We start from the raw sequence: 12,333 nt of genomic DNA on the forward strand, positions 1-12,333 counted from the left end.
AAGAGCCTGTGACAACCTAATGGGCACAAGTGTCAATTTTCGGGAACAGCCCAGGAGTATTTTTGGTGAAGTAACATGGCAGAGTCACACAGAAGACAAATGAAAGCTGAGGGAATCATTTCAAGCACTACAGGAGACCAATCACAGCTCACAGCCATACACATCTGCACCAAGTGCTAGACAAACTGTTGTAGCCCAAAGAGTGCATTTTACCTCAGACTGCCTACAAAAAAGTAAGCTAAATTAACAATGTACTCATAGCTAAAATATTAACTTTAAACTCAGTCTTCATGCTGTCCAGTTTATTCACAGCTAAATAATAAACACACTGTCAACATTCAACAGAACAAGGAAACCAAGGATCACAGCCAAAGAACATTGCTCTTATAATTATGGTCCTGTTATTACAATCAGTTTCCTTGCTTTATACAGTAACTACTGTGTTTCATAGGTAGTTACTAGACTTGCTGTCCAGGGAACCATTAAGGAGCCTAGCCCAAATTTCCAGTTGCTCCAAAGCACCGTCTGATTAAGTGACTTGCTCAAGGACAGGGCATAAACAGGCAGCAAAATCAAAGATGTTCTGCAAAACTGGAGACAGATTAGAGCACACTACTCTAAAGTACTTAAAAAGATAACAGAACAACAGGTTTTGCATCAGTTTGTATTCTGTAAACCACAAACATGAAATTCTAATGACTGACACTAGCCCTCAATGATTTAACACAGAAAAAATGCATGTCTGGTAGTTGGTATGAAGTATTAAGGCTGCTACCTTCAGTAGCAAAGGGAGAGGGTTTGACTCTGAGCAAGTTACTTAATTAGACAGCCCCTCTAAATGGGGCATTAAATATACACATGCACATATACTTTGCATCTATTTAAAGTGAGAACATACTGGACTGTTAGAGTCTTTTCCATAGTGTACTCTGCATCACTTAGGAAGTCCTTCCCGTAGGACACTCTGACTGAGTCCTTCTGTTAAAAGTAAGCATTCTGACTTATCTTTGCCAATACGGGACTACATATCTGTTTGAGACTGAATATTTCCGTAGCATGCTCTGACTCAGCTTTGCTGCACCTGATGAAACTAAGCATGTGCAAATGAAAATAAGCATGCTTACACATACCACATTGATTTCATTGCATTAAAAATATCTGTTAAACAATGCACCAATTCCTGGAAGTCTATCATTGGCTGTATGTCCAATGAGGGATGTAGAGCCAATGAGAAACTTCCAGGCGGAGCAGCAGTAAGAAATTTTAAAAAGCCCATATGAAGAAGTTGCTCCAACTCTTTTTTACTAGTGTTGAATTCCTTGGCTGAGCCCCCTCCCCCAGCCAGCACAGGCCCTAGGCAGCTGCCTAATTCAACTTGCACTGGATCTGGTCCTGCATGACAGTTCTTTGAATTTAAGTTTGGTTTCCCAGCTATCCTATCTCATATTAATATTGACCTTCTCAAAACACTAGATATACCACTGACTGTAACTACACCCACCAGCTGCTCAAGTTCATATTTCTTTACAGCAATATGCAAAATCTTTTGAAATATATTTGTTTTTTACACATCATAGATAAATGCCCTTTTTTATATAGACTCTGAAAGATTGATTAAATACTAGATAACAGTTTCTGTCATTCTTACTGCCTGAAGCATGACTTAAAACTGAACAAGCACTTGTTTGGGGACCATTTTGAATTATCACATGGCTCTCCTTCCCATATCTATTATTGTTGCAAAACATGCTAACATTATTTTTAATTTTGACATATCTGATTCATTTTATTTTACATATATACTTTCTTCTCCTACATTTATATTAATTGTGTTCTAGCAATTTCCCTTGGTATGCACATATCCACAGCTTTTGATAAGATCAGGTTTGTTACTCTTAAAAGTCTGTTTTTTTCTCATTCCATATAACACAATTTATTCACTTTTTATTAATGAGTCATGCATCTCACCAGAGTCAAAGTTTTCAACTCTGCTTGTCAGCTCAATAACATAAGAAATGATGGTCTCTGTAAGACCCTGACCTTGTACTCTTGCACATGGTTAAGGTGCTTGCCTTGTAAGCACAAGGTGCACTGTTTGAGTCTCACAAGGGATAATTGGCTAGGCTTAAAATGGCTTGCAAGGGCAGTTAGCTTAGTACTAATCTATGAACCTATAAAAATGTCTAATAAATTGCATACTCCTTCTGGGCTCATGATAATCTATGATTTTTTGTTGAAGTGTTGATGTTTTGTCTTTCGCCTATTAAAGAAAGAGTTAAATACCTTTAAGTCTTCTTACTCAGTGATATGCAAGAATACAGCACATTGTGCGTGTTCAGGGTTCTTGGGTAATCCATTCACAAAGAGGAAAACATCGAAATTCTGTCTACAAAGCTTCTAGTTTCCTGCCAAATGTCCTTTTACTGAAAACATTCTAACAGATTGCAGCTTAACTATTTCCCAGTACAAATTTTAGCTTTGTATTTGTAAACAAATACAAATATTTCTTGACTTTTTTTAGATATATTTATTCAAATCTGATTGTTATTTCTTCCATTGTGATAGTATGTGTTGTGATGTGTTCTAACCTGAATGAGTTGTATATTTTGAGATTTCTGTTGTAGGTGTATACCATACAACATGCAAATTCAGTTCTGGTTCATAATATGATGTGTAAATCACTGTATGCGGCTTATTAATCATAAAACTGTATACCCCATAGAGATCCAGGAAAATGTATGCTGAAATTTTTGGATCATTTCTTGTCTTTATCAGTGTTATGGAACTTAAAATTTCACATCCTTTTGCGATTCAGTAAACATAACTTAGATGATTTCTTTATACCATTTTAACATTTCCAACAGCGTATGTAAAAAAGAAGTTTTTTCAGGTTATGCTTTATTTTGCCTGAGAAGAAACACTATATATAAAGGTACTTAAAGCCAAGGGTTTTATGGAAATGAACTACAGGCTGAGAGCACATTATGATAACAGCAACAATTTTAAACATTATGACATCAGAGTTTCAATGTATGAGTTTTTCACAATGCAGCATGAATGAGGAGGATGTTGATATGCAATTGGCTGGCCAGTTAATATATTTATTATCAGTGTATATTCATAGGATGTTTACTGCAGCAGTATGTATCAAATAAAAAAAAAGAAATGGGTGGCACTGACAAATACTTGTCTCTATGCTTTTTTATTTTATTTATTTATTTATTTATTTATTTATTTATTGTTTTGCTTTTCAGTTCAGGCAAGGATGCAATTCTGACTTTTTTGTGTCATTTTTGCCTCCATACCAACCCATACTTGCCAACCATCAAGCCTGTCCTTGATCGGGCTTACACTATCTTAAGGTGGCTGTCATCCAGGAAGCCATGAGGGTACTTTGTGCTTTTCATAGCATCCTGTCAATAAAAACTTTTTCCATTTGTAAGGCTTAACGTTGTTTCTGGTGGGGAAGTGAGCACTTGCATCACCACAAGGGCCATCTGTGCCTCTTAGTCCACATATGTGTTCTCCCCCTCATGCACTAATGGGGGATACCATCACTGGTTTGGCTTTCCAAACCTACATCATCTCAGCATCAGCTCCTGAGTCATGATAGACCCCTGCTCATGAGCCAAGACCTCATCATCAAAGCAGCAGTGTGAGCTGTGCAAGACCCACTGTCTCTCCACCCAAGGATGGGCATGCTCCATCCTCTCAGGCTGTGCTTTATATGCCAAAGCTACAAGTCAAACTTGGGTTACATAGTTTGCAGTCAGGGCTTATTTATTCTACGTCACAGTACAGCCAAGAAATTCTGACTTAATATTGACTGCTTTTAGTGATGTGAGAAGTAGGATGTACACTCAGATTAATTTTGCTTTCATTGTTCATACCAGAATATTACCCCATCTCTACCACATGCTTACAGGGCCACAGTTTATAAATATATTTATAATATATAAATATTATAAAATATATACTTGTGCATTTTTTCATCTAGGACAGTTTATCAAACCATCGTGCTACAAAGAATGGTTTATTGAGATGCATTTCATATTTATCTTTACCACAAGTAAAAAAAAAAGGAAAATGTTGCTGGATAATGAACTTTAATCTTGGATTTTCAGGGCAAATCAGAGAAGATGCTGCAGTTGCAGATTTAAAGAATCATAGTCCTTAAAATTCTCCATTTCATGTTACAACAACTAGATGAGTAAAGATTAATAAATTCCTTTCAAAACATGGACTCACTTTATCTTCCTTTTTGTGTTTTTTTCAAATTTATTACCTTGAAATAGATTTTCAAAGCAGAAATTGCATTTTGTTTAAACTTTCATGAGTGCATCAGTGACAAAAAAGGTATTATGCTTAGTGTAGTGGATTTGTAAAAATAGCTCTTAGTAGAAACAGTAGTGTTTAGAGAAGGACAAATGTAGATGTTCGAGTGTGTTCACTGTTGCAGTCATGACTGTAGGGTTCTTCCTGCCAGCAGCAGCCCCCGATCGGCCAGACTCCCAAAGTCTGGATCGGGCGTCAGCTGAGGTCTTTTTTATCCTGACGTCAATGCGCCAGAAGGTATAAAGACCTCAGCTGACGCCATTTCCCCAGTTTTTCTTGCCCCAGATGTCAGGTGCCTAGAAAAAAAAGGCTAAAAAAGAAACCATGCCCAAAACCTCATCAGCCAAAATACCTCATAACAGATAATACTCAAAGAAAAAACAAAAGAGGGGGTAGGAGAGAGGGTAACCCAGACTGCAACAGTGAACACATTCGAACATTTACATTTATGGTAAGAGTACACAACTGTACTATGTCCTTCGTGGTTCACTGTTGCAGTCATGACTGTAGGGTTGAGTCCCAAAGCTAAGAAAGGGTGGCTGGAGGAGAAACAGAGGGAGCGGTCACAAAACCTTGCAAAACTGCAGAAGCAAAACTGGCCCTGGATTTAGAATAGAGAGGGAGGTTGTAATGCTTAGAAAAAGTATGTACAGAACTCCAAGTAGCAGCCTCCAAAATATCCTTGGTAGGAACCCCACAAAGAAAAGCTGCTGAAGTAGCAGTAGCCCAGATAGAATGAGTCCTAACATTAACAGGAACTGGATTGCCATGATAAGAGTAACAGAACTTGATGCAATGGGCAATCCACTTGGAAATAGTTTGCTTAGTGATTGCTTTCCCTTGAACAGTAGGAGCATAAGCGACAAACAACTGATCAGATTTCCGGAATATCTTGGTCCTGTCCAGGTATAAACGAAGCTGCCTGTGCACGTCTAAAGAGTGCAAAAGACTTTCTTCCTCACTTTGAGGATTAGGATAAATGGTAGGCAAATGAATAGACTGATTCAAGGCCACTGCCGAAACCACCTTGGGCATAAAGGTGGGATTAGTCCATAGAGATACCCTGTCCTGATGAAAAATAAGGAAGGGTTCCACAGCCATGAGTGCTTGCAATTCCGAAATTCTTCTAGCAGAAGTAATAGCTGAAAGAAAAGCAGTTTTCCAAGACAACAATTTCAAATCCGTGGAAGCTGCAGGTTCAAAAGGAGACAAGGTTAATTTTTCCAAAACATAGTTAAGATCCCAAGTGGGAACAGGAGCCCTCATAGGGGGCCGGACATTCTTAACCCCTCTAAGAAATTGTTTAAGTAATAGATGAGAAAAAATCAGAAGATCCGTATCGTAATGTGCAGAAATAGCAGAAGCATGAAGCTTAACAGACGAAAAAGATAGGCCCGTATGTAACAACTCTGTCAGATACTGTAAAATCAGAGGAATGTTCGGAACGGCAGAATCACCACCCTGGACTTGATTCCAGGAGCAAAATCTTTTCCATTTACCCGCATAAGATTTTCTAGTGCTGGGCCGTCTAGCTTCAAGGATTACATCCATTACCTGTTTGTAAAGGGTAGAAGTGTTTACAGACCCTGGATCCGCCAGGCAGCTAAATTCAGAGTTTTGACATGACTGTGCAGTATCCGGCCGTCCCGTTGAGACAGTAGATTTGAGGCAGAATCCAGGGAGGCTCCTGAACCAGGTTCATTAGAGTGGAATACCAGAATTGCAGAAGCCAATTGGGAGCCAGTAAAATCATTTGTGGTCTGTCCTGTTTTATCTTCAGAAGTACCCGAGGTAGAAGAGGAAAAGGAGGAAAAGCATATACTGAGAGGTGTTTCCAACTGAATGAGAGGGCATCCACTTTCCATGCCAGTTTGTGGTAGGTCCTGGTCCAGAATGTTGGAAGTTGATGATTCTGAGGGGATGCAAAGAGATCTATGTCCAGACATCCCCACGCCTTTATAATCATCCTGAATATCCGAACATCCAACATCCATTCATGTGGATCCGAAATGTGTCTGCTCAATGTGTCTGCCAGAGTGTTGTCTTTTCCTGGCAGGAATTGTGCTTGTAAGTTGACACTGCAGGTCAGAGCAGTGTACCATAGAGTCATGGCTAATCTGCACAGGGGGTAAGAGTGAGAGCCCCCCTGCCAGTTTATGTACCACATCACTGTAGTGTTGTCTGTCTGTATCAACAATTGTCCTGGTAGAAGAAGGTCCCTGAAGGCTATCAGGGCATTCTGTACAGCTAGCATCCCCTTCAAATTTATGTACAGGTGTGTTTTCTCCTTTGTCCAAACACCCTGAAGACATGTCCCATGCATGTGGGCTCCCCAGGTATAATCTGAAGCATCCGTTGTCAGAACTTGGTTGGTCGGTGGAGGACAAAAAGGCTTCCCCTTGTTCTGTAGACAGGCTTCAGCCCACCAAAGAAACTCTTGCTGGAGACAAGGCAAAATCGTAATCACTGATTCCAAACTGTGGTAATGCTGAGACCATACATTCTTGAGGTACCACTGCAGTTTCCTCATATGCAGTCTTGCATATGGTATTAGTAGAATGCAGGAATTCATGTAACCCAAAGCCTACAGAAATTTTCTTGCAGTCAGCTGTTTCACTGAAGCCAGGTGTCGGAAAGAAGAAGCCAGTTGCACTTTTTTGTCTGGTGTCAAGGAAGCCATCTGGGTTGTAGTACTCAGAAGAGCACCCAGGAAAGTAATCTGTTGTGTGGGTACCAGATTTGATTTCTTTAGATTCACTGTGAAACCGAGGTACTAAAGAAGATGCTGCACAAAAGCTAGATGCTGAAGTAGAGTGTCTTTGTCATCTGCTTGAATACGACACTCATCCAGATAAGGGTATATCTGAATCCCCTTCTGTCTGCAAAATGCCATTACTGGTGCCAGGCACTTTGTAAAGACCCTGGGCACAGTAGATAAGCCAAAGGGCAGCACAGTGAACTGGTAATGCTTTGAGCCCGCTTTGAAACGCAGATACCTTCTGCACTCTTGCCTTATAGGAATACGCAGGTAAGCTTCTTTTAAGTCCAAAGTCACCATCCAAGCATTCTTGCCCAACATAGACAGCAGCTGCTGCAGAGTGAGCATCTTGAATTTTGGTATATCTAGGAAGGTGTTTAGTACAGAAAGGTCCAGGATTGGTCTCCACGAATTTTCCTTCCTGGGAACCAGGAAAAGTCTGGAATAAAAACCTTGCCCTAATTCTAAATTTGGTACCAGTTCTATGGCCCTCATAGCCAGGAGGGACTGAACCTGCCGTTGCGCCTCTGCCCACTGATGATTTGGCAGATCTGGCCAACCGTTCAGTTTTGGCAAGGTGTGGAAATGAAATCTGTAACCTCTTGAGACTATGTCCAGAACCCATTTGTCCTGGGTTATGTGGCTCCAATTTTGATAAAAAAGAGAAATCCTTCCTCCCAAAGGTGTTTCCAGGAGAGGAGCCCCTGGAACCAGAAAGGGAGAGTCATAAATATTGTTTTCGGTAGGGTTGAGACTTATCTTCACCTCCTTTGGGAGAGGGGGCACTCCACTGCCTATTCCTAAAATGGGTCTGTGCCTGTCCCCTACCTTTGGAACGCCTGAATCTGCCTCTCTGAGACCTGTCCGAGCCCGGAAAGAACCAAGGTTTCGCTGGCCAGTGTCTGCTAAATCTAGGAGGTTGCACCTGTAGAAAATCCTTAACCATCTGCATAGATTTGGCTTTGTCCTCATTTTCTTTAATACCTCTTCAGCTTTGGACCCAAACAGAACATTGTGCTGCAAAGGGGCATCCAAAAGTTTGGCTTTAACCTGATCCAGCAAGCTTTGTTCCTTTAACCAAGCATGTCTTCTAATAACTGCACCAGTTGTTGCAGCCCTACAAGAAGCTTCCAAAGAATCAAAACCACAATGCAGGGTATGTTTACCCACCTGTTCAATAGCATGCAATAAATCCTGTAACTCCTGATTATCCACATCAATAGAAACAGCTGACATCTTTTGTTTAAATACAGACAAAAGGTATTGCTGATACTTCAGCATATGAAATTGACAGTTCAAAGCCCTAATAGACAATGTAGCAGAAGTATAAACTTTTTTACCCCATCCCTCCAAAGCCCTGGACTCTCGGTCAGAGGGAATAGGATTTTTAGCAGAGGCCGCTTTAACACCCTTAGGACCCTGAGAAATTGTTTCTGGATCAGGTGAAAGATTCTTAAAAAGAAACTTGTGAGAATCTGGAACCCTATAATACCTATCCGGTTTGGCCGGGGCAGGGGGAAAAGAATCAGGAGAGAGAGAAGCTTCCGAAAAAACATCATCAACAATGTCCAATACAGGGGGAATAGCCAGAGGCCTATGCTGTGGGAGAAGAAGAAAATCCCTAAGCCTTTTCTTGGATTCAGAAAATTCCTACCCTTCCCAGTGAAAATGCACCCTCATATCATGCAAAGTTTCATCAAAAGAATAATCCTCAGGAGGAGAGGCTGAAGGAAAGGAATCTTCAGCATCAGAATCCTCATAAGGAGGAAAAGAATAATCCTGCTTAAGGGAAGAAGCAGAAGAAACAGAAATTTGGTCTGAAAAATCATAATCGGACTGTAATCTAGGCTTCTTGTCAGGAGGGGGATGTGAACCCCTGATCATAGTTAAGAGATCTTCAGCCATCCCAAGCATCTGCCTCTGAGGCCTAGGACCCTGATCGAAAGTTGCCTGTGCTTGCCATTTCACTTTAGCTGGAGCCTTAGACTTTGTCTTTGAATGTAAAACTGAATCCACATTTACAGGAAGCTGTGAAGGCCTGAGAACTCCCTCAGAAGCCTGTACCTGCCTACCGATCTGGACCCAACTGAGGGAGCAGTATCCGAAGGTCCAGTCCCTGGCAATTCTGAAGACCCCATCAGCTCCTCACCAGAGTTGGTACAGGCAATTGGTTCAAAAGAGGCAGACGACAGGGACTGCAAAGGCACCTCACTGACGACCGACGAACCAGCAACTGGCAATAACTGAGTAACATCCTTTGCTGTGGACCTTGGAGGCCTGTCTGCATCCTTGCACCTCTTACACACCCCAGAAGCTGGAAAAGAATCCGAAGACGTTATAATTAAACCTTTTTCCAAAATAGTAAAAGGCAAAGTTATATCTACGCCTAATAGTACGTTGATTAAATCTAGCACAAAATGCACAATTAGCAACGTCGTGGTCAGGACCCAGGCAGGGAATACAGTAAGAGTGAAAATCCCTATGAGGTATTTGCTTCCCACAAGAAATACAATTATTAACTTTTTCTGACATCTGACTGGAGCAAGAAAAAGACCTCCCCAATGGGGTACTTATCTTATAAAACGAAAATCCTGGGATTAAATCCAAAAACAAACAGGAACAGGCTGACCAGCATCAGTGAACTGCAAATGGCACCGCACGGCAAGAAAGACTGGGGAAATGGCATCAGCTGAGGTCTTTATACCTTCTGGCGCATTGACGTCAGGATAAAAATGACCTCAGCTGACGCCCGGTCCAGACTTTGGGACTCTGGCCGATCGGGGGCTGCTGCTGACAGGAAGAACCCTACAGTCATGACTGCAACAGTGAACCACGAAGGACATCCTACTTTCTCAAACAGGTAACAAGTTCAGCACTGTGATATGTGTGAAACATATTGGTAATAAGGATTTGCCATTCACTAGAGGTTTTAATCTATGCTCACTTAACATCATTATATTTAACAGTTTTTGGCATTTTCTTTGATCAAGATTCATAATCTCTGCTGCATCAAGCAAACCCTTTTCTTTTTTTGATCCAGTCAAATACCATCTGCAGGCAATAGTTTAGGTCCTGATTCTTCTTCACTGAATCATCTTTTTGATTAGATTAACTGTCTGCACTGTATCTGCCATGCACACATCTCACCTTTCGTGTATTTACAATAGTGCTGTTGCAGTGAGAGGGAAGACTGAAATGGTAATCACACAATTCCTAATCAGTGCTGCTTACCCATAGCGAGATCGCTTGCTTACCTGACATTTATACTACATCACCACTCCCAAAAAGAATGGCTCAGGTAGGTGCCTTTTTTAAGGGCTACTCCTTCCATCTTCCTGTATATGTGACTGACTCCTTCTTGTGATTTTGAGGCAGAAGCAGAATGGACTCAGAATCTACATCTGTTACGTCACAAAAGGCTTCCAACAACTGCCATAAGTGATCCAGCTTCTTCACAGGACCACCAATGGTGGTATTACAAACTTGTGCTTGTAGGGGATTCATGTTAATCCAGTAGCAGCCATTTATCTGAATTACAATGGATCAAAAAAAAAAAAAACACTGAAACAATATTCTACAAACATTGTAGGTAAGCACTTTTGCAGAGGCAAGCCCCCCTGTACCACCCCCCCCCCATGTAAGGTACTCCCCCAACTTATATGTACCTACTCTGAGGTTGCACAGTAATAGAAAAAAGCAGAAAATTCCTCTGGTGTTGAAAGCTGTTTCAGCTATATTACCTTGATTCATCAGCATTCAATCAAACTGCTGTTTAGGGTTTTTTTTCAAACCTCAGAGAATTATACAGTTTTCAATAGTACTACAGTGTCAGAAGGAAGCCAATATTGATGTATGAAACTGTTTTTTCTACTGTAACTTTTCTTTTCTTTTACAGCCAAGGTAATTTTCTCTCTCTTTTATTTCTAGGGGACCAGATTATTAATCAAGATACTTCAAAGCTACATTCAAAACAGCAGAAAGTGAGAACAGCCCTTTAAAGAGACATAAGAATCTGCTCTTCACATAACCAGGAACTATTGTAGGAATTTCTGAAAGTGTTTCTAATGTGAGGTTCTGGAGGAGGATTTAATTTGTATATTGTAATGTAACTAGGCTACATCACTTCTGTATTCATTTATTTATTTATTTTTATTGTTAATGTAATATTGTTTATATTTATCAATATATTAAAATGCAGCATGTATTAACTTCTATATTTTTCTGACCACTTTTACATTGCTGCTGTTCTGAAAGAAAGTATTGTGAATAAAGGGAATGACATTCTTTGCATCAATTTTGTGAATGTCCTGTTTGAGTTCATACCTCCACACAAAGTAGTGAGAATGGTTTATCTCCAGTTTTTCTAGTGTGTTAGGGTAAACAGACTTTATTTCCTGGTATCTGAATTAAAGATTAGATAGACTTAGATAAACTTCCCTTTCTTGTTTATAACTAAAGTAACCAACTGCGGTGGTGGTGCTGCGGTAGCGTTGTCGCCTCATAGCAAGACGTTGTCCCGTTCGATTCTCAGCTAGAGCGTCTTCTGTGTGGAGGCATATGTGAATGGGGCATGCCTTCGTTGAAGGTTGTGCGTCAGGGCTGGTAACCCAGTACGTAAAAATCCACTACCAATCATTAGTGGACCGGAGTTCCTCTGTGGTGACCCCTAACCGGGAAAAGCCGAAAGACACAAAAATCATTTTGTTAACCGGGAAAGTCCGACTAGGACCGTGCCTATTTTCAGCAGAGGCCTGGGAAGAAATGCTCCAGACACACATCTTTGGATTGTGGGAGGAAACTGGAGTACCCGGAGAAAACCCACGCAAATGCAGGGAGAACATGCAAACTCTGCACAGAAGCCACCCCAGTCGAGAATTGAACTAGAGAACCTCTTTCTGTGAGGCGAGAACATTAACCACTGCGCCACCCCGTCATTAAATTATTAAAATCATTTTGTCACCACATCTCTCCTCAGACCTTGAAATGTTAGCAGTATGATTACTGCAGATATCATTGCAAAGAACAGGTTAATTAAATGCATAATCATGAAGCAGATTTGCGATAACTTCATACTTAATAACTGAAATTATTAAGAACACATCTCCGTGTTTTCTTTCTTAGGATGGGGTACCATATATTATTTAATAGAAAAGAATACAAGTCTCAGAAATATTTTTTCCGAGATAAAAACTGCGGTGGTGGTGCTGCGGTAGTGTTGTCACCTCATAGCAAGATGTTGT

The 12,333-nt window shown here is 40.6% G+C and overlaps 1 protein-coding gene across 1 annotated transcript in view; it reads left to right on the forward strand.

The window, feature by feature from the left end:
* NMB (neuromedin B) overlaps positions 1-11,387 on the forward strand; it is a 212,935-nt gene extending 201,548 nt beyond the window's left edge. The window contains exon 3 of the mRNA XM_044077839.1: positions 11,021-11,387. Within this exon, the coding sequence (XP_043933774.1) occupies positions 11,021-11,077 (57 nt within the window). The 3' untranslated portion in view covers positions 11,078-11,387. The remainder of the gene's footprint in view (positions 1-11,020) is intronic.
* Positions 11,388-12,333: the final 946 nt, after the last annotated feature.

Source organism: Protopterus annectens, chromosome 7.part0 (genome assembly GCF_019279795.1).
Source record: "Protopterus annectens isolate FY-2018-M chromosome 7.part0, PAN1.0, whole genome shotgun sequence".
NCBI classification, from domain to species: Eukaryota; Metazoa; Chordata; order Ceratodontiformes; family Protopteridae; genus Protopterus; species Protopterus annectens.